At 37.4% G+C, this 26,642-nt stretch overlaps 3 protein-coding genes across 12 annotated transcripts in view; 2 read left to right on the top strand and 1 right to left on the bottom strand.

Annotated features, from left to right (window-relative positions):
• The window catches only part of CASK (calcium/calmodulin dependent serine protein kinase), a 186,304-nt gene that overhangs the window by 84,440 nt on the left and 75,222 nt on the right, over window positions 1-26,642 (bottom strand). For all 10 annotated transcript variants that reach the window (XM_068179712.1, XM_068179717.1, XM_068179719.1 and 7 more), the window contains exons 3-5: window positions 23,396-23,501; window positions 16,862-16,939; window positions 15,473-15,545 (exon numbers count right to left, since the gene is read on the bottom strand). In XM_068179712.1, the coding sequence (XP_068035813.1) occupies window positions 15,473-15,545; window positions 16,862-16,939; window positions 23,396-23,501 (257 nt within the window). The remainder of the gene's footprint in view (window positions 1-15,472; window positions 15,546-16,861; window positions 16,940-23,395; window positions 23,502-26,642) is intronic.
• Window positions 910-3,935, top strand: GPR34 (G protein-coupled receptor 34). The gene has a single exon (XM_068179711.1). It carries the CDS (start codon window positions 944-946, stop codon window positions 2,087-2,089), a length of 1,146 nt encoding a protein of 381 aa, XP_068035812.1. The 5' UTR covers window positions 910-943; the 3' UTR covers window positions 2,090-3,935.
• GPR82 (G protein-coupled receptor 82) lies at window positions 5,333-10,789 on the top strand. Its single transcript, XM_068179726.1, has 3 exons — window positions 5,333-5,427; window positions 7,780-7,878; window positions 9,060-10,789. The coding sequence occupies exon 3, from the start codon at window positions 9,089-9,091 to the stop codon at window positions 10,130-10,132; it is 1,044 nt and encodes a 347-aa protein (XP_068035827.1). The 5' UTR covers window positions 5,333-5,427; window positions 7,780-7,878; window positions 9,060-9,088; the 3' UTR covers window positions 10,133-10,789.

Here is a 26,642-nt window from a genome sequence, read left to right as displayed (position 1 = left end):
ACCATCACAGCCTTCATGTGACTGCTCTCCAAACCACACACTTCTGGTTTTCCTTTGTTGGTCAAGGCTGATTTTATCTTTCACATTGTACCTTCCTGGTCAGCAATAAGCTTAGTGAAATTAAAAACTATTCAATGAAAGCAAAGAAAACCCTGAAAACAAGAAAGGTTTGAAAACAACTTGTTACTGCATTATTGTGATTTCCAGCTAATAGCAGATTGTGGAATACTGATTTGTGAATAGCCAAGAAAAGGAAAAAAACACATTTATGTGAAGGTACAGCTTATTAAACACAAGCTACTGCAATAATACTGTCTCACTGGGTTACTTGTAACACAGTACAAAGCCAAATAAATATTATTAATTGATGAATGCTTTTTGGATTGAGAGCCAGTGAGCTGCATGCAAGAGATTTGAATTACTTAAATTAACACAGATGAGTTTAGACTTCCTTTAATATACTTCTGTGTACTTTGTGTCAACACTGAGAATACTTAGTTATGCTTACCTGTCCCTGCACCTTAGTTAAAATTTTTTCTGTGCTAGGAATTCTGGTCCGAAGAAGTGAACTTAGAAAACTTATTTATTCTTATAGATAAAGAAAATTCTTCAGTTTGCAGGAAAATGTAATAGTTGACTTTTAAAACAACACAAAACAGTAATAATGTTGTAATTACAGAAATATTTATCTACTGAGTACTCTACACTATCTGTTCTTTCTTGCCTCAGATTACCTAGACTTATATTATTTTATGATATCTGGCGGAAACTCCTTCTATTCAGCTACACCAATACTTGGTGCATTTATTCCCTTTAGCTACTGACTTTTATGTTTATACCATATTAGACTGTTAGGCTATAAAGTAAACAGACACCTGAATGGAGATTTATTTCTTAAAACCTCTCTTTGTCTTTTTGCAGAACAGCTAAAACCCCTTTGGAAATGATGGCTGCAACTTCAGCTGATTTACCAACCATTGGTCCACACAAGGAAGAATTCTGGAGCAACCAAACCAACCTGACCATAAATGCCTCAGAAAGTCACAATGATGCCAGCTGTTCCTTGGATGACAACAACTCACTGTCACTTGCTTTGATAGCTTTTTACTCCATTATTTTTGTAGTTGGATTGGTTGGAAATATTGTAGCCCTGTTTGCTTTCCTGTGCATTCATCAGAAGAGAAATTCTATCCAAGTTTACTTGCTAAACGTAGCTGTTGCAGACCTCCTGCTCATCTTCTGTCTTCCCTTCCGGATACTCTACCATGCCACAAACCGCTGGATGTTTGGGCGGATTTTTTGCAAGGTTGTGGGAACTCTGTTTTACATGAACATGTACATTAGCATAGTACTGTTGGGACTAATCAGTCTGGATCGTTATATAAAAATAACTAAGTCTGTGAAGCGTCCAAAGATGTTAACCACTACCCGGAGTGTGCAGATCTGCTGCACGGTGTGGGCAATTGCGCTAACAGGATTTACAGTGGTAGTTGCACCATCTTTCTTTAAGACTGAGGACAGCAACTCTACCAAGTGCTTTCATTACCGAACCAAACAGAATGCAGAGAAAACAGAAGCAATTTTAAATTATATCACTGTACTGATTTTTTGGATAGTTTTTTTCCTTTTGATACTTTCGTATGTTAAAATTGCCAAAAACCTTCTGAAAATTTCGAGGAGAAGGGCAAATTTTCCCAATGCAGGAAAATACACCAAGACAGCAAGAAATTCCTTCATTGTTCTCATAATTTTCACCGTCTGTTTTGTGCCTTATCACATATTCCGGGTCGTGTACATCACATCACAGTTACAAACCCCATCCTGTTATTGGATGGAGATCATTCACACGTGCAATGAGGTGATGCTCATATTTTCATCATTTAACAGCTGCCTAGACCCAGTTATGTATTTCCTCATGTCCAGAAGTGTCCGTAAGACTGTATTCCAACTGATTTGCAGAAAACTTCATGGAGAGTCAAGCCTAAACCTGGAGAGCACTTCAGACATAAAACTTGGCCAATACGCTCAAGAGCGATTATCTAGCACCACTCCTTACTCCAGCTACTCAAGGAAGAAGTCTATGATTTGAATGTTTAAATGGATCTCTGTCACTCCAGGTCACCAATTTCAGATCACAAAATCCTCTACTCTACAGCTACTAATTCTGCCTCTTTCCTCCTGCTAAGAAAAACAAGAAGTATTACTTCTGTTTGTGAAAATGAGAAGTTTTCAGAAGAATTTTTTTGCTCCTGTTTATCCAAGAACGCAAATTAGGAAGTTCTCAGACATTTTGTGTTGGACTAAATTAGAACACTAACTCTTTAGGGAGATTTCCACAAAGGGGTTTGAACCTGTAAAAGTAAACTTGTATATACACATTAATATTAGTAGCTTGTGTATGTAAATAATAGATTCATTTTGCAAAAAGTAAATCCTGTCCCATTTGAAAGATCTAGATACCAGTACAGATTTTATGTATTTTATGGTTTTCTCTGTTTTCACGGGTTTCCAAGAGATCAGTATTTTTACTACATTTATAAATGTATTTTTAAAGAAAATATTTGAGAATTTAGCAACATGAATCTTAAAAATGAGGTGAAGAATATAACAGCTATCAATTCAGTTTTAAGTACAGAAGACAGCCTTAGTTCTATTAAGCAGCAAAATTAAAATACTCAATCCTACTAAGACCCTTGTATTTCCAACATTTTAATGAGTGTCAAGGTCAAACACCTGAGGAAAAGCAAGCAATGCTTTCAGAAAATTTGAAATAAATGAAGGAGAGATGATGTGGATATTTCCTAAGATTTCCTTCAATGTGGCAAATTTCATGACTGCACAAAGCAGTTCAGTAAAGGAACATCAACTCACAGAATGGAGCAAAAAGATCAGCCAGGTTCAGGCACTGGTCTACTCCCAGATTTCCAAACACATTCCAGTTGCATGCTTCCTCCCTGGCAGGAGACTTTTCTTTCCATGTGATTAAAATAATCTTGATAATTGCTGATGCCATGTGAACAACAATGTAATAGCAATGTTTCATAGCTGCAGCTACATTCTCAGATACTAAACAGCTCTATGTATTTAGGCACAAACAAATTCCAAACTCTAACATTTCTCAAAAACCAGGGAGCTGAGGGTGGGGAATGTGTGGCACAAAGATGACTAAAGCAGCACAACCATGAACAAATTAAATGTCTGGCATAACAGACCAGAAAGGTGAAAGAAATAGAGGCCAGACATCAAGCTCTGCAAAATAATGATTTATTACCTTGACACATACAAACAATACTGCTCAAGTAAGTAGGTGTAAAGAAGTTGGTTTTAATATGACTACCAGTAACTTCTGTAACAGATCATGTGACTGCTAATGCCAAATCTGTGCCAAAATGTGTGGATTTTTAATAATTTCATACAATATTCTGATTTTACAGAAGATACTTATAGTACTCTGATTGAACAAAGTAAACATAAGGTTTCACCTCAGTTAGATATGAACTTAGTTTAATTTTGATGTGAATTTACATCATTCAGATTTGATGGAACTGGATATAAACACATCAAACAAATTACAATGACTAGCCAGTCTGTTTTGTTTTCCTTTTTTTTTTTTTAATAAAAAATTAGGAGGTTTCCTTATCTTCAAAAGAAAGATTATCACAGATGTGTAATTTCATAAAGATATGATGGTAACTGACTTTTTCTTAAACATTTCAGCATACAACGGAGGTGTTTGTACAATAACTTCTGACTGACTCTCACAGTAATTGCATTTCATGATCTTTTAGCTATCATTTTGCCATCCTATTGTATTAATGCTTCTCTTGGTTTTGTATTTGTCCAGTGCAATTTTATTATGCAATACTGTAGTTCAACATAATTACATCAATTCTGGTACATCTAGTAGCATTTATAAACCATAATTTCACAAGATATATATGCTATCTCATAATTCTTTCTTTTCCATGCTTATTCTGTGAGCAGTGGGTTGATGATACTGAACCGCAGTTTGGGGTGAGGGTGTGGGCTGCGCAACTCAAGAGAGGACAGACATGAACAACAGCAGCTTGAACAAAATGTGATTTCTAAAATTCTTCTGAATGGTTAGACCAGAATTTTCATTTACAAGGTTTGTAATTCATGGACACAGCAGTATTACCAAAACAGACTCAGATCTCTTCAGAAGATCAAGAAATAGTACAAGGGTTCAATACTGAAAATCCAAACTGCATTAAATTAATCAACTCTCCAGCTCAGAAATGAAAATCTGAAAGGGAAGAGATCTGTAAGAAAATCTCTAAGAGCAAGCATGGCACAAAAGAGTGGAACAGCAATGACCACAAGATCTTGACAAAGTGCAGCATTAAGGGAGCAGCAGTCAGAACAAAGAGACAATCACAGAAAGAAATCAGAAAATACTTTTGGATTTCTACAACTGTATAAATCAGTGCTTCAAGATGTTGAAGGCCAGATGTATCAACTGGCTTAGAAAGGGATCTGAAACTAGACAGCACTGTCATGTAGGAAGCAGTTACTAATGGCCAAGAAACAAAAGCAGGTATATTTACTCTTTTGAAAAAATATTTAATCCTTAAGTATTTTTTTTTTGCAATCAGTTTTCCCAAATTTGAGGGTAAAACGCCAGGCCTTACAAGAAAATATTCCTGAAGAACATAACAGTCCAGAAACCTCTTGGGAGATCAGCTGAAAGCCACATGGTGTGACATGTCAAATGACCACAGAATCAGTCACTCAAATAGTATCTTACTTCTCCTCTTCCCAATGCTTCCTGATTACCTGAGTCTTCAGGTGAATTTTAACATGAAGGTAATTCTATTTATTTTGCTTTCTGTATTTAAAGGCCAACTCAACACACATCCCCATATAACTGCATGAACCTCGTTTTCCTCTTTACTCAAATCTATAAACACATGAATTTCAACCGGTGTACCAAAACGTACCAGTGTTATGCTGGTTTTGGCTGGGATAGACTTTTTCACAATACGGGCTGTGGTTTGGGCTTGTGATCAAAACTGTGTTGACCCCAGAGATGCTTCAGCCATTGCTAAGCAGCACTTGCACAACAAGCAGGACTTCACTGTCTCTGAGAACACCCCAGCAGCGAGAGGCTGAGGGTGCACAGGGACATGGGAGGGGACACAGCAGGGACAGCTGACCCCAGGGATACCCCAGAGCACATGGTGCCATGCTCAGCAATAAAAGCCAAGAAGTAAGCTTGGTTGTGTTGCTATTTTTAGAAACTCATTGGGCACTGGTAAGATGGGGTTGCTTTCTATCACTTGTTTTTTTTTTTTCCTTTTGTTTCTGCCTGTTTGTTTTTCTTTAAGCTTATTAAACTCTTTCTCACAAACCATGAATTCCCACTTTTACCCTACCAGTTCTGCCTCCCAGCCCACTGGAGAGGAAGTAAGTGAATGTGTGGGATTTAGGAGCTTTCTGGGATAAAACCACAAACACCGACTTTGGTAGATACCAGCAGATTTGATCAGAGTGTGTCAGACAAAGCAGGAGGGATCACCAAAAGGGGAGGTCTGTTCTGCAGCAGAGCAGCCACAAGAACAAGAGGGGGAAGAGGCAAAAATCATAAACAAGTTTTCTCACTTTTACCCTTTCATTTGTCCTCCCCATCCCACTGAGGGGGAGTGAGCGAGCAGCTGTGAGGGCTCACCTGCCTACCAGGGTTAAACCACAACATCAACTTTCATTTTTGCACTGAAATTAAATGCAATTATGGTTTTAACTTGCAAACTGGAGTTTCTGAGGGCAGACAAACAGCAATTATAAAACAGGAGCGCAACTTATACCACTGAAAACCAACTGAGAATCACATTATTCCCAAAACTGGGAGGTTCATATATGGGAGCTTTAGTCTGATGCTCTGACAGCACACAAGGCTGTGAGAGACAGTGTCAAAGCCTTGCTGAAGTTGAGGAATTTAATCACTGGGAATTTCCTGGGTTTTGTGTTTTTTATGGCCAGGAAACAAGCTGTCTGTATATAATGATGAAATGCAACATATGCTGCCTATTGGCAATATAAATTCTAGAACATGTATAAATTAAGAGTGACCATTGTTTGAGAATAGACAAAATGTAAATCAGTGAGGTGAATGATAAACATAAAAATAATTATGAAAAACTTAAGAGTGAATGGTGTAAAAATGCATGTGTTCTATTTGAGTATCTTCAAATACATTTTAGATAAAACACACCATTTGTAAGTTAGCTGAATGGAAACAGTCCACTAAAAGAATAAGGAAGGTGTTTGCTACAGCTTAGAACCAACTGCAACTGTATTCCTGGGACAGGTGGCATTTTAAAAAAAACTCATAATGTTGGCTACTGCTCTCAGTAATCCACTCCAAAATAAAGTCTGATAGACTCTAATTCACTACAATAATCTATTATCATACACTAATTCAGAAAAAAAAAGTAGTGATTACCTCTGCTTACAGCATGAGTTATTATCATTAAATTATAAATACTACAGGCAACAGTCAATAACCAAGCAAATAATAGTAACAGTAATTTAACCAAACCTGTTAACTGGAATTGTTCACATCACTCTCAGCAACTTTTCAGAATATGCATTCTTGTATCTAAACCTCAGTGGAATGCCACAGCAACAAGGACTTCTAACACTACTTAGAAACTATTAAACATGTAATAAATAGAAGACTCTCTCTGTTAGAATTATTTTTAATATGATACATATTCAAAAGTGGAAAACAAGGTATAATTAAATCTAACAAGAACAAGAATTAAAGTACATGCCAACTAATTATAGCTTTACAACCTAATTACTAATACTCCACAGAAAATAAATGTAAATGAATTCAGAATAGGAAGCCAGCTTTTATGTACATTATTTAAGAAAAAAAAAATTAGTAAAAATAAGACTGAACAATGATAACAGATCATGAGGTGAATTTATGTTTAAACATAAAGCCAAACTAGGAAAACAAGAACCTTACCTAACTTCTGCTCTCATAAATGTACTTATTTATAGGTGTTGAAAAGGAACTTATTTATAGGTGTTGTGTTATCTTACAACCACAGATGTAACAGAAAGCAGAAAGCCCAAAAGTCTCAACTTCTGCAGAGCTAAACAGAGTTTGCTCTGTGATCACATCTATGCTGTGGAGGAAGGAAACTGTCCTGTGTACACCTCTGGATGATTTGTGTGAAACACTGAATTCTTGGACAGTGAGTCCATTTTCCCTGTCAGAACCCTTGGATGCATCAGCTGTAAATTGCTTCCACACAATCCATCACCTGACCAGACAGAACAGATGTGTCCATTTGGTCACTCACATGAGGACAGACATGGACACAGCACTACTGCACATGGCCTTTGGGAATAGACAGCTTGGTGGCAGCTTGTGGAGTTGAAAAACTAAAATATGACTGAAAAGACAAGTTTTCTTGCATTGCAGATGCATAAATTGGCAGCAGGAAGGAAAGTGGGCAGTCCTAAAGAGAACCCCTCCACCACCCAAAAGAGGAAAGCTGTATATAAAGAATTGCAAGGTGTTTCTGTGCCATACCTAAAGGACTGTTACAGCTCCTCTTCCATGCTATCTCCATCTTTTTTTTTCCCTAATGGAGCTGACCCTGACTTAATTTCAAAGCCTTTTTTGTACAGACATCATATTTTCTGAACTGTAAATGCCTGCCTGCCTCCTGACATTATAAAAGGGAAGTGTACACTCTAAAAATCTAGTTATGTCATAGAGAAATTTTTAACTGTACTCTCCAGGTTCCAGTGCCATCATTTTCACTGCAGCAGTGGAGATTAAACAGATACCAGACAGAAATATTTCCTCTCAGCAAAGGAAGGTGCCTGCAGCTTGTATAGGTAAGCTTAAAATTACTACTTCTTTGTTTTACCTGATGAAATTTGGTCAGTTACACAAAAATTTTCATTGGACTTCTAAAATGAGTAAATTCAACAATTACTTTGTGAATTCAACCCATTATAATATAAGTAAATAAAAAATAATAAAATTTCATATATTTTGGTTCAACAATACATACAGAACTTAGTGTACATTAAAATGCAAGAGCTATAGAAGCCAGTTTAACTTGCAAGTGTGTCAAACACTCCTACAGCATAGTTTTTATACTTGGTCTCTGGGCTTTTTATCACTGCCACTTTGAATTCTCTTTAGGATCTGAGTTCATTTGTTTATAGCTGTTAAAAAAATATTATTAGTCTCTAAGTCTGAAATATTTTTAAAATTTTTTTCCATATGATTTGATATGAAAAAAAAAAAAGCTAACTAGGATACACTCCACTAAAATATGTATGTATATATATGCATACAACAGTTAAAACTCTCCACTACAGGGTTGTAAGCTGAAATGTCAGTTTTTACACACAGTCATTGCACAGAGCTTTCATTTCTTATTTTCAGTTTGGAAATAGAGAAAAGACTGAAAAAGGAACTTGGAAAAAATTAATATACTGCAGTTTTCAATAACCACTGTATATGCTAAAAATTATAGACTGAGTTGCTAAATGTAAATCTGACATTAGAGCTCTGATAAAGCAACACTACAGACAGACACAAGCACAGAATAAATATATATAGTGAGATTCTTGCAGCATACAGACTAATTTATAGTTAAATGGAGGTACAGATATTCTTCTGCATTTCTGGAATTAAAGTAATTCTTTGCACTTAATTTGCTAATTTAATTTTAAATGGTCTGTAAGTGGTTTCCAAATTAGGTTACAGACATTCCAAAAGATTGAGAAATAAACCAAGATCATAGAAGTTATTGCCAGAGTTTAGCTTGAACCTTCAGCTTTCTAATTTATTTTATTACATTCTATGCACATAAAAACTCCAGCGTTAACTTTTCTTCATGAAATCTCAGTGGAAGAGAATGCCCAAACTGCAACCTCATGCAAACTTAAGGCAGCAGCATCAAAGGAACACTGAAAAGTCAGAGAGATAGAAACAGCTGAGATAAGAGCAAAGAAGAGATGTTAGATGCACATTACAGAAATATTAAATTTTAACTGTGTTTCAGCTCTGACCACTCAAGAAATCCTGCCATAAATGAACAACTCATCATGTCTTCAGCCATCGCCAGCTACCACCGTAGCTCTCCCCATCCTTTACTCCTGCCTGTTCCCCGCTGGAATCTTTGGGAACGTTCTGAGTGCCTGGATATTTTCACGGAAAGCGCCCACCCGAAGGACACAGTACATTTACCTGGCCAACCTGGTGACTGCAAATCTGCTGGTTTGCAGCACCATGCCCTTCCTGGCCGCCTACTTTGCGGAGGGGCACCGCTGGCCCTACGAGTCGGTGGCGTGCAGGATCGCCCATCACCTGGGGACACTGGTGATGCACGTCAGCATGTACGTGACCATCACCATCCTCTGCTCCATCGCTCTCAGCCAGTACGCCACGCTGAAGAAGAACTGTGGCACACAACGCTCCCCAGCTCTGCCGGGAACCTTCCAGGGGCGCCTGCTGCACAGCTTCCGGCGGCCAAAGTTCGCTAAATATTTGTGTGTCGTTATCTGGCTGATTGTGCTCTGCGTAACAGTCACAGCCATCACCTACAACGTCCAGGAGAAGGTTTCAGGAGAGTTCCCCACCTGCTACAACGTCAGGGTAGAAGCTGGTGAACGTCCTGCAATGATTGCAGCTTATCTGGCCACTGTGTGCTTTTTTCTGTCTTTTATGACCGTTTTGTGGTCATACTATTCTCTTACCAGACATCTGAGCAGAATACAAAAAAACACCTGTATTGGAGAAAAACATCTAATTTACAGAACAGTGAAAAGAAACATTCTTGTCATCCAGATGATATTAACTGTCTGTTTTCTTCCATACCATATTTTTAGGCCAATTTTCTATGTACTGCTTATAGATAATGACTGTCCAAGGCTAAACTACCTAGTGGAAATTAAAAATGTCCTTACTTGTCTTGCTGCTACTAAAAGCAGTTTGGATCCAGTTATAACCCTTCTGTTAGATAAAACATTTAAGAAAAGTCTTTATGGCCTGTTTACAAAATCCACACCAGAACATCAAAAACGTAATGATGATATTTTCACTGAAATGGGAAGAAATATGGAAAGATTTTCATAGACTATAAGTAAACTAATTTTAACTACCTTTAGGCAGGCTTTGATATAAAATGGCAAATATTTAAATAAAATGGTAACATATTGTATTTTCTTTTCAAATCATCTTGCTTGCTATATCAACATTAGCTATAATAAATGCAATGTGTATATCCAAATGAATCCAAGGAGTTTGTAGAGTGAAAAGTGTAATACCCATTCATCCACGTACTACAAAAGACATTTCATATTTGACCTGTGGACAGTTCCTTTTACCTAAAAAGTCAAGGAAGAAGGCAGAAACTAGGCTGAAGTTGAGGACCCAGCTCTCTGTTGTTATCAGCAAGAGTTCTGAACACGGGTTTCCTTTACATTAAGGTTGAACAAAGCACAGACATTTTCCTTGGGAGGGGTGAACCACAACTGTGCTACTCATCCAATGGCCAAATAACTACAGCAAGGCAGTCAAAGCTTTCCAGATGGCAAAGTGCAGCTGACAGGACTGGTTTTAGATCATCAGCTGCAAGTCTGGGTGAGCAGAGCTGTTCACTACCAAAGTGCTCTTCTGCTTTGCACAGACATGAACTCAAACCCCACCACTTATGTCCTTCCTGAAATACATTTTATAGAGAACATAGCTGCAGTTATCTCAGCAAAATGCCTGCCTGGGCTTCTCTTAACAGTTTTTGAGGGCAGCACAGGCTGAAGACATTCCTTCTATATTTTTTTAGCCACAACCACTTGTTCCCTAGTGCTTATCAATGAATGAAACTTTGGGAACTACTAATCAAATATAACTTTGTGACAGGCTCTTAGCAAGAGCCCAATCCAACACTTCGACATAGCACCAAAAAATGACATATGCCTGACTTTTGTCCTATGTATAAAGCTCTTAACTGCACCAAAGTTTTTCTTGCTTCAAATAGTGGAAAAGCTTTTGTGCAGTACAGGCAATTTGAGAAACTACAAATCGAGTCCTGCATTGGTCTAGCATTTGACAAAGAATTCATGGAGGAAAATCCCCCAAAACTTAAAGGCATGAGGGATGAGTGAGGATTAGAAAAACACTACAGCAAAACACAGCTCATGTGGAAAACTTCTTGCATTGCTTAAACTTGCTGGTGCCAAAATCAGAAGTTAGCAGGTGACATGTGAATTGTTTAATAAAAACAATAAACAATTCATTTCTATTGCAGTGAACACAAAATCATAAGGCAAACAAGCACAGCACCTGGTTTGCAAAGCAGTTTAGAGACCACAAGAGTCTGTCAAATTTTTGGTTAAGCCATTCAAATGTGCTGCATGGGAAGCCAGCTCATCGATGAGAAGACATGAATTTTTTGACTGTGTCAGCAAATGACTGAAACATATAAACTTAGTGATCAGAAAGTTTGTAAATGTTCAACTCCAGGTAGGCCAAGCAGAATAAATATACTTTTCTCAGCAAAACTGCTTCTGAACATACTAACAGGTCAACAGGAAAAGGGCTGGACAAAACAAGCAAGGGAACCTTGAGATAGGAAGCAAGGGCACAGGAATGAAAATAAACAGGGGAAAAAGAGCACTGCCTGAAGAAACACTGAGAAATAATACTGAATGTTTTGTTTTTGGAGTCTCCTAACTTGTGCATTGTATGAGGAAGTGTACCTCAGAAAAAAAGGTGGCCAGGTAGGACACTTCAATTGCCCCTCTGATAGTTTTGCAGCCTTAATCGCTTTTTAACAACTTAATATGTAACAAAATCCTCACCAAGAAGTTGCTACTGGATCTCAAGGATCTAGTAAGCTCTAGAAAATACAGAAAAAACACCAATTATCACTGAGTGTCGCCAGAAAGCATAAAATAAGTTTCAAAGTGAAAAGACTGAAAGGAAAGTAACATGCAACAGATTTCTTGGTTTGGATATTCAAAGATGGAAAAGGGAAGATGGTATTAAAGAACAGATTCTATTTTGGTTATTTTTTGAACAGTCAAATATACAGTTAGATAAACACACAAACACATATATACTACTTTTACTCATTTTTTAGATATGCCTAAAAGCAGAAGTGTAGGAGTGTTGAACTCTGTCAGCAAAATCTGAAATGCTGAGCTACAAGCAGTTCGGGCAATGAAAGACAGAAGTGGTTAATGAGTGTGCTCTCAGAATTCATATCACAGGTTAAGTTCTGTATACTGCAAAAATCACCACGCAAATCTATCCACAGATCAAGTCTCAGGTCACCTGGCCCAACTCAGATGTGTATATGACACACAGTGCAGAACATAACGCTTGGTCCTATTCCCTGGAAAAAATCCATGGTTTTGACTCCCAGTCACAGAAATATTGAACTGAATCTTAAAGAGAGAAGGCAGAATATGTGTATTTTTGCTTTAGCAGGTTTATCTATTTAGATGACCACATGTAGGAAACAAGCATTCATACCTATCAAGATAAAGCCATAATGAAAATTTTGGATGTCTGCATTTTGCTGACAGGCTCACCTTGACCCCACTTGCACACCACTTTGCTAATCAGTAACATATACAGGTACTCAAACTACGTGGAAATCATGGAACAAAGCTGGAGTACTTGGAATAAGTTAAGGATAAAACCCCAGCAACTACAGCTCCTGACATAATTAAATTACTCTTACACCTTATATACTCTCACTCTTATACCCCTCAGTTATATTAAGAGGTATTTTTATAACAAGATTTTTGCAGTTATGGAAAATTCTACGTAACGATAAAGGCTCACAAAAGACTGCAAAACCTCTTGATGTTTTACTGATAAAAACCATTCTGTTATAGTTATTGCAAAAATAAGCCATTGACAAATGGTACTCAAACTGCAGCTAGAGTTTTACAGGAAAAGACAGCAATCTCATTTCAGACCCACATCCCTCCCCTTTCCCTTTTGTTGTTCTCTTACATAAAGATCTCTCTGGACACAAACTGCTCTATAATAACATTTGGTAATGGAAAAGACTTCCTTTCAACGCTGCTACTTTCAGTGGCCACCTTCTGGGTATTCCTGACACAGCAAGGTGATGACAGAAGAAAAGGAATTGCTGAGTCCTCTATCAGTAGGTTGGCAGAACAGGAGAAAATGCTGTGGTAAGGGAAAAAGTTCTTGACATTCACATTTCTGATGCACAGCTGTCTTGAGTTTTCTACCTTCCTGCATCTTCTATTTTCCTTACCATATGATCCAGCTTCCAAGCACTGCAGGATCATGTTAACTGAGGGTGAAGCAAATTTGTAATTTTCACTGATTATAAAGCCTTTAAGCAATGCTGAAGGGGGTCAAATGATGTACACAGGCTCAAGAAACATCTGGTTTCACAGAGCAGTGAGAGCAACTGGGACAACTACAGGCCATCCTGCGAAAGCTTTCCTGTTTTGATTCTGACATCAGATTTGGATGTGGGGCACAGGGAGTTTGTCCCAGGCTGGAGTCACTGGGAAAAGTCATGTGAAGCTTCTGGCACCAGACAACAGCAAACTTAATTTTGTCTGCTCTAAACTGTATAACTTCGCAATCAGCCAGGAACTAAGGGAGCACAAAAACACCTGAAAGATACCTAAATCTTACATGGGCTATAGGGTGCCGATTTTCCCTTGCAGCAAAAAATAATGAAGTAATTTATATTTCAAAATAACATTCACAGAAAGTCTAAAGGGGAGAAAAATGTAGCCTGACTGTATCAACCTTACAGATTTTATTAAAGCACTTTCACTCATTCAGGTAATTTCTAAAGTGGTCATTTAGTTTATTTCCTTTCAAAAACACGTCTACAGTGACATCTAGAGCCTGGATACTGCAGTTAGTTTAATGTGTCCAACTCCCAAACCCCACAGCTCTGCACACAGCTCTGCCAAAACAAAACACTGTGTGTTTACACTGCTTTAGACTGATACCTTAGACATTTTTTCCTAACCCATGTAATTTGAACAGGTTAATTTCTAAGGATGGTATTCAAAAAAAAAAAAAAAAAACCAAAAACTGTGAATCTGACATTCTAAGAGACAGGATAAGCACTAAAATAAATCCCCACTTTAACCTCAGTGAAACAACCTCCCTGAGAGGCCATTGAAGCTAAAACTTGGGGTTTTTTCAAGAATATGGTCCAAAAAAAAAAACAAACAAGTGGAGCTTTCACGAAGACACAGCAACATAAAGATGACGTTAATTATGAAATTCATGTGATACCAAAACCAAACAATTAAAAATACCTAGAACCCTCAACACAGAACAAGATGAGACACTCTACCAGCAATTAAGAGCTGGTATTCAATAATTCTAATTTTTAGACTCTTTATTAAAAAATTACTATTAAAACAACAAACTTAAAAAGAAAACCTGTTACATAATAATCTTGGTTTTAAAAGGAAAGGAGTAAGAGGTTGTGAATGGTCTGCAGTGTCTGGGTATAGAAGACCAAATGACTCCTCATAAAAACCACCAGTCCAGTGTGTGTACTCTCTCCCCTCACAGGTCACCTGCAGGAGTTTGAAGCAGAGTCCTGCTCCATCTCCATCTCTCTATTCACTAAAATCCAAGAGTCACTTCTCAAACTGCACCATCAAAGCTTGCTAGTATTTTCCTTAAATCCTCCAGTGCTTGATTCACTTTGGATGAAACCAAACTCTTGGAGAAGTGGGAATAACTACTTTAGAAAATGACATTAACAAAGGACATGCATATTTAAATTGAAGAGAGCAAAGCTCACTTGGGTTAAAACTCCCAGGTACTTAAAGTACTTTAGGATAAACTACTTGCATAAATATCCATAGAAACAGTACAAAGTTTACCAGATTAAAACCAATATGTACATATACTGGTCTCAAACACTGCATTTATCCTTCCAAACTTATTTATATTAAAAAAGTTTTCATAGTAATAAATGTTTATTGGACTGTCTCCAAGAAGTAGGTAATATTGCTAATACTGTAGCACTTAAGCCTGTGCATCTCTATGAAATCTTAGTGTGAATGAGGGCTGTCATTACGCTGTCAAATTGATGCCAATAAACTACCAATTCCAGTTTAATTTATGCAATTAATTTATATACACATTTTCTTAACAAGAAGAAAATGCAAGCAGATTCCATATGAATATTCAAAAACTAGAAATTAAACTGACTTTCAAAGCACGTTGTAATCAAATGCATGTGTAATTTGTGAATACAGACCTCCTAAATGTTCTACATTGATGGAATTAGGGTGGGCTTTAATTTTACATGACACTATAAGACTAAAGACACACTCAGTAAATAGAGATTTCTTTTCTACAGTTCCTCCCTTCTCTAAATTTTAGAAATTAAAAATCAGTACTTTGCATTATTGTGGTGAAGAAAAAGAAAGTAATTAAGCCCCTTACCTTCACATCTCTGTGAATTATATTATTATCATGACAGTAACGTAGAGCTTCCAGTATCTGTCTCATGTAATGACTGAAAAAACAAACACATTATGCATGACAGACCTGCAGGAAAAATTACTATACACATTTAACAATCTAAGTATTAAGAGTCTGTCTGTATAAAACTAGTCAACCAATTTAACCTCAAATATACAGAGTTTTGTAGAATGGAGTTTAGATGTATAATAGTGAATAATACAATCTAAAGCTTGAGAATTATTCTGACTGAAGATGAGGGAAAGAAGAGGGAAATTAGAAAAGAAAGATCTGTGTTTTCCAGGTTTTTGTAAACGTTTCAAATGTTCAATAATTCTGCTTGATATGACAAGGAAGTCAGGGGCCCTCCATTTTTTTTTAAGTAACAAAACACAAAGGGAAAACAAAATTAAAAAGTGAGTGTCAGTGCCTGATTTATCTGGAAAAGGACTGCACCAAGCTCTTGGCTTGCTTGGCACAGACTGGAGAGCAGCCTTGTTCTCCACTGTGTCCCAAGGATGCCCTAAAGGGATCACTGCCCACAGCAGGGCCAACACGTGCAGCAGCACCCTGTGCTGCATCAGAGCATCACTGTGGCTAAGGGAGCCAATCCTTGTCCTCTGGAGGCTCCAGCTGGTTCAAGGCAATGTTTATGTCCATAGGAACATCACAATGCTGGATCAAGCTGCTCAGGGAGGCTGTGGAATCTCCCTCCTTGGAGGTATTCTACACCCCACAGGAGAAAGCCTTGAGCAACATGATACAAATGCTGCGCTGAGCCTGCCCTGAGCAGGAGATTCAAATACAGACATTGATGTCTCCTCCAACCTGGTTCCTATCATGCTAAAAAATCTACAGTGTTGAGAAAAGCAAACAAAGAATGCTGTGGGCTTTGAGCTCAACTATCAGGCCATTAGGATAGTGGATTTCATTACCCTTTTGCAATTTTATAGGCTCTTTCCTCTTAGTTAATCTCATAAGTGAAAAGATGAGGTGACCATTAATACAATGGTACATTAGAAAGAAAAAAACAAACCAACTCCATCTAGCAAGACCCATAAAACCCTCACCGTGTCAGACAAGCCACTTAATGCCATCATATGAGAGATCCATAAAGGCAAACACAGCCAGTTAGGTATCAGATGTGAAATACAGTTTTACATAGTAATCTCGTCCAAATCTGTAACTAGTAAAGGGCAAAATGCTCCAAAATTCTACTCTGATGATGCTAATTATTGCAATAAACATCTAGAGTGTGGAAACAGGATTATTTATAGTACAACTTTCAACTTTTAGCTAACAGATTGTACAACACTATATTCCGTTCTTTTCTATTTATCCTGAGGGATTAATTAAAATTATAATAAATACCTGGCTACAGCCTCGCTGTAGACAAATCCAGCATCTGCTCTCTTCACAATTTCAAAACACAGGTCTGCTCCATCCATACTGCAGGTAAAAAGAGGCAAAAATGCTTAAAACTGATAATTACAATAAATTACACAAAAATGCTTAAAGAATTCTATTTCCCTTACATAAATCTTACTTAAAGTACTCTAAATACATGTAGTGTATTACTCAATTAAAACAGCATTTAATCTAATAGAAAATGGCTTGCCACAGGTTAACCATTTTATGTCCCTCAAGTCATGCAAGTTCTCTTAAAGTGTTACCAATACCAAACATTTACTTAATTGCTTAAACTGCTCATTGAACAAGGTGTGCAAGAAAAGTCAATGCCCTGCAAAGAGGACACTGCAATTTAACAATTAGCTCCTGATATTAAGTGTGTTCTTATAAGCATTACAAGTGCAACTCAATGCTAATGACTGTAGTAATAAAAAATGTTACTCAATTTGAATTTTAAATGAAGACTTTAAAAAATACTCTAGAAATACAGTATAGTCTTGCCAGTTGGCATTCTCCTCTGGATAATTAAGCGGCCAAGATGAGATTTTACAGCTCATAGATACCTGAGAATACTGACAGCCCACACATAATGTATCACCAGCTCTGAAACTTGATACCTTTTTCCTCTTCTCCCTCATCTTTCTGATCACCAAGCTTCCCACAATGAGCAGCATTACACTTTGGATGCAGATATATTCACAGACCTTAGTCTGAAATTAGGCTGCCATTTCTCTAAAATGAAAGCAGCCTGGTGCTGCCCTTCTTTTCCCTCTCCTGAAAGGGACCTAAGATTGGTATCGAGAAATGCTCACGGCCTGATGGGGCAAGAAGAGAGTAATGAGAGTTAACAAGAACAAAAAAAAATCACATAACTCATGTTTAATAAGGCACTTGCAAAAATATTGAATGTAACATGACATCTTCAGCCTTCCCACCTTTTCTTTTTACTCTCCACAAAGAATCAAGGGGGAAAAAAACCCAAAAGGCAGAATTTCCAGGTCATCTGGACAGCCAGCATTCCCAAGGCTGTTTCAGTAAGCTATTCAAAATATCAGCATCACTTCTGCTTTGTTACATACCTGAAATGCCAAGCTTCTGCTTAGGGAGCCACAAGCCATGCGCAGAAGCTTTAATTGCCAAATAAATCCCAAAGGTCTCCTTCATGCAAAATACACTATCATGTGGACAGAGCACTGACAACTGTAAGAGGGATTGGTGACCAAAAGAAAAGCACATTGAAGTGTGCAAAGAGCCCCATATTGCCAAACCATGTCTGTTCTTCACGGCATCAATATTCCTCTGTAGTTGTTTTTCTGTCCTGCACAACTCCTCAAACCAGGTCTGCATACAGAGCTAAATATCACCCAGAGGATATCACAGAGTCCATAGAGCAGCCATGGGGCAGGGTCACTGAGAGCAGCATAAACCTGAAATTCACTGGCTCACTGGAAAAAATCCCTCATGTCAACCTCTCAACCATTCCTCAAATGTAGAATATACAAAATGTATGATCAGCTACCAAAAATAAGGAGATGTCATTCTCATGAAGCAGCAGAACACTTTAGAAGACTAATTATCTGTACTTTATAACAAGTCAGTTATTAAAGGTCAGAAAGATTCTAAGAAGTCAGAAATTAAAGATCCAGAGGCACTCAAGCTTTTTAGCAGCATCAATAGTTCCTGAGACATGGGGGGAGGAGAGCAATGTTTCTACATTAACTTTTCTATTACACAAGGTGTTTATAATCAGCATGGTCTTTAACATGCATTTCTACCTCCCACTTGCAGATTCCAGCATTTTTAATTGAAATTTTGTACCAGTAAGTGCCAGTTTGAATTTCTTCTTGGCACATAAGTTTTCCTCTATTAAGATGAACTCTCTTGGCCTCCCTAGCACAAATATGAGTCAGGTGTACTTTAATCTCTGACTTCAATTGACCATTTTTTCAAGACAAACCCTTTTTTTAAAAGAGAAGATTATGATTTATGTGTAAAGAGGGCTTTTATCACTCCATGTGATATACTATATTCAATACATGATATTGAATTTCACCTAAAAATCATGAGACTTTTGTCTAGCTGAGTCTGAAAAAAAGCCAGAGTCAACCTCAGGTATAAGAAATCCCAGAAAATTCAGCTAACCAACAGACTAAAAACTCAGCAATAGCTCAACCACAAGATGACTCTGCAGAAATCAAAAGCCTTGTATTATTGATACAAGAGTAATGAAGTTTTGGAATATTGATGGAATGAAAGTTCAAGAAGCCTCAAGGGTTTGCAACTATCAGCATAAGCATGTGAAAACCACAAAAAAAAAAAAAGAAAAAAAAAGTACGTTAAAATCCACTGAAGTAAACATACAAATATATTCATGCTAAGGACATAAGTGGATGATGCAAAAAAAATTGGGAAAAATCAGAACACAGTTGTAACCTGAGAGAATTCCCTCACACCAGCAGAGGGAGCTCATGGAAGGGACATGAACGGACTGGGACCGATGTGTTTTAAATAAATATACACAATAAGTAAATATATCTATATCTATTTATCTGCTCTGACACCAGCAGTGACTGAAGAACAGACAGCATACTGCATAAGAAATCTGTGTTTTCATATTGGGGTATGATAGCTTTGAATTTGCAGACCTAATAAGATGTGGTCTACAATTTAATTTATTGATGAAGAATGAGAAAGTTTTAGAAGCACTGCTTCACTCAGGGAACTGAATTATTAGTTAGTAAAAATAAGATAAAAAACTTCAGAGTTGACAGACTGCTCTTACTGAGTTTTGTACCATGTATGTTTAAGGCTTGTGCACAATGGCATTTTTCCCCCTCACCTGAACAGTTTTCATAGACTTGCCTTCTTCACTTACCCCAAATAAGCCAACTGCAACCCTGTTAAGTACTGCTTTTATAAATTTGAGATTTTAAACCTGAAGCATTTTTACATGTTAGCTACATTAAATGGCAAAGCTGAATGTATACAACTATATTTTTATATATATTATAACTGCTAAATCTTAACAGATCAGTTCTTCTAACATCCCAAGATATAAATCTCTCTTAGAATGCACCAAGAAAAACAAACCCACCTAAGTATAGTGAGACTATATTCTGCAAATTACCAAATACCAAGGTATTTTGGAATGTACTCACTGCTCCTGTATCTGAGCTCTTCAGCATGGAAGTACTCTCAGTCCATACAGACAGAGGATAAACGGCAAATAATGTACTCATAAGTCTAAAATCTAGTTTTCAGACCCTTCAAAATGAATACTTTCTTTTAGAAATATTGCAAGTAGCTCTGACCCTTCTCAAAATATTCTCACTGATAAAAATCAATGATCATTAGGAAAAAATATAATAAGCAGTAGAATATTAAGTGACACTTGTATAACACAAAGAAAACAGTATTCTAAATAAAACCAGGAGGCTTATGGGGGACCTCATCAGTCTCTACAAATGCCTGAAAGAGGTTGCAGCCAGGTCAGGGTCGGTTTTTTCTCTCAGGTAACAAAAGCAATCACAAAAGGCAACATGGCCTCAATTTGTGCTAGGGGAGGTTTACACTGGATAGCAGTAAAAATCTCTCCACTGAGAGGGCTGTCGAGCATGAGAACAGGATGCCCAGGTTAATGGTGCAGTCACCATCCCCAGGGTTATTTAAAAGATGTGTAGATGGGGAGTTTAGGGACGTGGTTTAGTGGTGGACGTGGCACTGCTGGGTTAACGCTTGGACTTGATCATCTAAAGAGGTCTTTTCCAATCTAAATGACCCCATGATTCTATACAGCTGCCAGCAAGTAACACCAAAAATGGGAAAGAAAATTGCAACTCTATTACAGAGAGTAGAACTGGCCTTTCCCAGATGTAAGGCGTCTCCAGAGTCCCTCTGGGGCGGGGGCAGCTGGGATGTGTTGAGGGAAATAATTAATTTTGCACAGGTAGATCCTCTCTCATTTGTAATGCAGTAACACCTACATACTTTTAAAATAATATTTTCACCATAGCAATAAGGCCTTCTGGGATAGGGTCTGCTTCATACCCTACACATGCACTTCATCTATTATGGCCATCTGCTTCACTGCAATTTATTACAGCAGCACCTTGCAGCCTACTGGTAATCTGAGATGTGGGCCATTCTAAAGAGTGCTTGAGCTTGTGTATAAATAAGGGGTTCAAAACAGAGCTCATTTTTTGGTGTTAAACCTCATTGCTACGGTGCTTCTTCATCAGCGCTTCTATGAACTGTGGTTCGATTTTTAAAATGCTGCTTTTCACAGAAGCTTTCAAAACTGGGCACAAACTGTACATTTTCCTGAGTGGTTCAATCAGCTGTTCCCAGGTACATGCTACATTTGCTTGTTTCACTTGTACTTCTCCTGTATCAGTAAGTCTGGCAAGATATTCAGGGTCCTCCTAGCAGCTGCCCCATGCAGCTCACAGCCTATGAAACAGCAGTGAACCAATGAATCATTTATGTGCAAGTCATGGCACCAAGTTTTAGGTTTGGTTATTCCACACATTTTATGTACTGGGCCTGCCTTAGTTTTCATGCAAAGCACCTGTGAGCCCACAATCACTCATCACAGCTGGGTTTAGCTCTGCAGATCTGTGTTTTCTCCTTTTCAATCCCTTCAGAGTAACTAGACCCTAATGAAATATATTTTATTACTGTAGACAGAAATTTGCTGCAAATCAGTTGAGCTGGTTACAGTAACAGCATAATGAACAGAAAGCAGTATGGAGGGAAATTAATTACCTACAGAGATGTACAGAGGCACTTTTCTGCTAACTCTGTTTTTCTGGTCACAGTTACAGAGTGTGCCCCTACCTGCTCAGACTCAGACAATGCAGTCTCACTCCACACAAACACCAGTCTGCTGCTGAATCCCTTTACCAGAGCATCCCCTCCAGCACAGCAGCACATCCTGCCACAGCCCTTCCATCCCCTCCTACATCTCGAGCACAGGTGCTCCTACTGCCTCATTTTCTATCACTGCTACAAAAGACTGATGATTTTTGTGTACAAAGGAGACAAGGACATACATATGATAAACAATCATCATCCCTCAAATAATTTAGCTTTGTAATTCCTTCTTTCATGTGGCCCGAAGTCAGGTGCAGTATTTGTGTAGTAATTCTAATTGTTCAGACTTGCTTTTTATGTGTACAAACATAAATTATAATAGGGTTGTCATTAAAAAATAATTACTGCTTTTGTCTCCTATTTCTGAGCTATCAGCATGTTAAAAATAGAAGCAACCCTTTTTTTTTCCATTTCAAAATCTTGTTAATTATCTGAGTATGACTACCCAAGGTGCACATAATTATTTCATAATAGGGTAATTAATGTCCCTTGGTCAATGCTTTGGGATTTTCAAAATAAAATGCAAAGTCAGTATTGAATCAAAATGTACAGAGAGGACAGCATAGAACAATTACTTCACAAAATTGTAAGTTTATGAATTCATCTCAAAAATGCTGAAGACTTGCAAACAACAATTTTCTGCTTTACCTAATGTTTTTGTTGTGGCTTTTCTACTACCTCAGTGGTAAAGCCTGTGAGAATTATTTTTCATGTGGACATCTCAAATCAAATTCTTGGCTCTAGTGGGCAAGCCAGTTTTACCTAACAAACCTGTAAGATGTTATTCCAACATCAGCAGCTCAAATCCACCAGAAAACATAACGGAGGAAGATCAGAGAAATTTAGGAGGTAAAAATACATATGCCCAGACTGACTAGGAATGAATATATAGGGAGCACAAAAAGAAGAGCTGGTAGGCAGAGAGAAAGAAGATCAAATACAGAACATGCAAAAAGACCATTTCACATGTCTGGCTGTATCCTTCCCATTTAGAAAAAACCTAACTCAGGAAGGTTTTCTCTCAAAGAAAAGAACGCGGTCATTTTGGGGCTGCCTCCCTTCTTTGTTTCTTGATGTTGAATAAAAATACCTGTCCATTGCTGAAAAGTCACATTTTCCTCCCTCTTACAACTAAACTCTTACATTCAAACTTCCAAAACAGATCTTGTAGAAAAAAGCCTCTTTTCATATATTGTGAACAAGTATATTGATTTATAAGAACACTTTAAAACACCAATAACTTTACTCTCTTATCTAATAACAGAAAAGCAGTGCTAATAAAGAAACAGTGTAGAAAAAAAGAAATAAAATTTCACATCTGGAACGAAATACCCTCAGTTACCCAAAGATGATATCTACCAGCAGATTTTCAACTTGTTTTCTCACCCTGCAGCCATCAAAAAAGATCATGCCTTTCTTTAGAAAGCCCTGGTGTTCACCACTTAGACAGTGGTACAACTTTTTTTTTATTATTTGGGACAACCTGGGCTTGCCAGAAATAAAGATTTTCAAAGTACTCAAGCCCTCTGAGCTACAAAACCTACAGGAATGAGCAGACATACTTTTAGGATTTTATTTAGCAAATGACAACATGGAAAGGTAAAATCAAGGAGAGAAACTTACAACTCAAAGACCATATAAAGCATTCCATCTGAGCTGTATGTCTCCAACAGTTCAACAATGTGAGGATGCTTCAGCATGTGACAAATACTGGCTTCTCTCTTCAGATCTGTGGAAGATAAGATGATAGTTGCAGGTTAGGTATTTATTCAAGCTGTTTAGAACACAATGTTTGGAAAGATGAACATATTTGAAATTTCTAAAAAATTCATTCATCTTTATAAAGAACTCTGACAAGATGATAATTAATTATGCTTAATTCAAATACATATCTCTCAAAATTTAACAGATTCCTGAATTCACATATTAATATAAGATCTCCTTGGTCATAATCTGAAGAACTCTACAGAAGTAAGTTCCTTGAATGTACAGGTGCAGACTACACTGAGATTTTCATCCTAAATATTTAAAAATACTGCAGAATTACCTCCAAATGCAGAAGACAGACTTTCACCACACTACAGAACTAGTAATAACTGGAGGTCTCTACTCTAAATCCTCTGCTCAAAGCAAGGTAACTGGAGCAGATTGTGCAGGGCCACACCCAGCTGAGCTCTGAACATGCCCTGTTGTGGAAACTCTACAACCTGCCCAGAAAACCTACACCAGTACCTGGTCATCCTCAGAAATAAAGAAGTATTTTCCTTATGTTTAAATTTCTTGCCGTTTACTTCTTCAATAGTATTTATTTTAATATCACATTATATTAAATGACACTGCAAATTTTAATCAGCATATGTTAGTTTGCATCTCTGCTCTAGAGAAGAGTGAATAAAGCAGGAAAAGTTGCAGCTAAAAGAAGAGCAGAAACCACTCTGAAATCTCTCAAAGCTTGAAAGATTTTGTTTTAAATAACACTCTTACTTTTTCTGATCACAAATCAATCTTTCTGCAGATAAAGAAATGCAAAAAACCAAACCACACTGAATTAATTAATTCTTCTTTGTTGAAACAATTTGGTATTTTTGTTATTTAATCATCCTCAAACTTTTTTACTTTTAACTTATCTACTTATATTCTAGAAAGATTAGCAAAATCTTGAATGAATAGCTTTGAAGATAATTTGATGAGTGAGGAAAATATCAGTCTGAATTCTGAAGCAGACATTTTACTTTTCTATTCTCTTTCTATACAATTGGTCATTTTCAAGAATGACCTACACATGCACATGGAGAAATAAAAACATGATTTCTTGGTTTGAGAATATTCACCATATAACTGGGCTACACTAGAAAGAAATTTACAATGCACTATTTTCACATGTGCCCTCCTACATTCTTAACATGAATCAATTATATTGAAAAATGCAAGCAGCAAGATGAAGATTCCTTTTTGTGAAGCATTTAACAGGTAACTCAGATTTATGCTAGACTCTGGATCTTTCAGCCATCTATAAATTCAAATGAAAAGCTGAGAGTTTGGAAATTACTGAATTTCAATCCAAGAAAAATGTTCAGATCCACAAAGAGCAGATTTTGTTACCAGAACTTTCATATAACACCTGTATTATGTGTCTGTCCCCTCCCTCACAACCTTGCAAATACAATCTAAAAGCAAAATGACAGAGCAAACCTTTAGAAACCATCATGTGATGGCACCTTTGGAGGTGCAAGCAGAACAGCAAACAGAAGTATCATTCAGTGATACAGAAGAAATTTTGATAAAGAAATTAATGTAAAATTTGGCCTTTATTTGTCCATCTATTTATTTAGATGAAATTCTACAACCTAAGGAAACAGCAGTAAGTCTTTCACTATGGAAAATACTCACATTATCAGTTCTTACATCACCTTAATGAAGAATAACTACTAAAGCCACACTGTAACCTTCCCTTCCATCACAACAGGCAATGATTTGACACTAAATGGTTCTCACCCCTTTCCCAGGCAGAGAGATTCACTCAAGTACACATCCAGTCCCTTCTAAACAGGATCGGAGAGGAGCACACTGAGAAGCAGTGTAAGAGAATGAAAAACTGTGATTCTGGGAATGACTATGGTCTTCAGAAAATAGGCTGCTTTTATTTTGTCTCTTACTTTATAACAACTTTAATGCCACCACACTTCACTGTGGATCTGATACCTACTTCAGATGGAAAGCCAAGTGAAAATACCCAACATGAAATTGCAGGAAGGTTCTGCTTTATATACAGGCAAAAATTGTGTTCAAAATAGTTTATTTTGGCTGCTCCCTTTATTAATATTTTGTGGGCTTTATTTGAAAGGAATTAGAACTGAAAGGAAGAAAGTATATGCTGCCATTTCCCTCACTCCTCTGTGTAATATTGGATGAGTGCAGCAATTGCTCAGACTGAGCACCAGCACATGAGGAAGGAGAAACAAAGTGGAAAATAAAATCTCCAAACAGGAAAACAAATGAATAGAAGTTACAGAACAAAGTTTTATATGACTAAGGGGTCTTGGGGCTAAGAGCAGAACAAAGTCCTATTTTAAACACAGCAGGGACTTGTTCAACAGTAGGCCTATTAAGAAAAAGAAAACGAGGTATAAAGAGACAGACAAGCACATACCACACTGATTCAACAAAGCCACAGGGCAGGAAAGAGATGATGGATTCTGAAGTACATTTGGACTGTGACCCAAAGGTCAAAATAAGTCATGTTTAAGACCAGTAAAAAGGAAAGGGGAGGAGGAGAAAAGGCAGAGATGACATGTTTCATTGTTTTCACTTAAAAAAATGACATCAGCATCTACTCAATCATTTATCAAATGCTTTTTCTAGACTGAATTAAATTTTACCTCCGCAGGTCAAAGAGGTAAAAAAAGTCCCAAGTACCCACAGACATGTTCTGAATCCAACACAAACTTTGCCTGCACCAGGTGATTGAGGATATCCCAAGAAAAATCCCATTATTATCTTGCGAGCCACAATATTATCTGTGGCATTATTCTGAATAGCACATTGTATGAACTATTTGCTACCTCCTGTTAAGTTTTCTAAACCTCTGCTGAGTATTTGAGCCATGTTGTGTAGCAATAACAGTCCCGGCACACATCCCCTATTCAAATTAGCCTGTCATATTCTAGACACCTACAAAAGATTCAAGACAACTCTACAATCTGCCAATGGAGCAAGCTGGCTTTAAGCAGAAAAAGCTGATGTGTCATTTAGTAGTGGACATGTGTCCCATATTTACAGCAGTCTCCTCCACTAGTAAACAAAATTTAGCTGAAAGAACATCCCTTGCATGTCTTGGAATCTAAACCAAACTGTCATCTTTTACTGGCTG

Source organism: Anomalospiza imberbis, chromosome 2 (genome assembly GCF_031753505.1).
Source record: "Anomalospiza imberbis isolate Cuckoo-Finch-1a 21T00152 chromosome 2, ASM3175350v1, whole genome shotgun sequence".
NCBI classification, from domain to species: Eukaryota; Metazoa; Chordata; class Aves; order Passeriformes; family Viduidae; genus Anomalospiza; species Anomalospiza imberbis.
The sequence above is the reverse complement of the archived record's forward strand: the minus strand, read 5'-3'. Positions and strand labels throughout refer to the sequence as shown.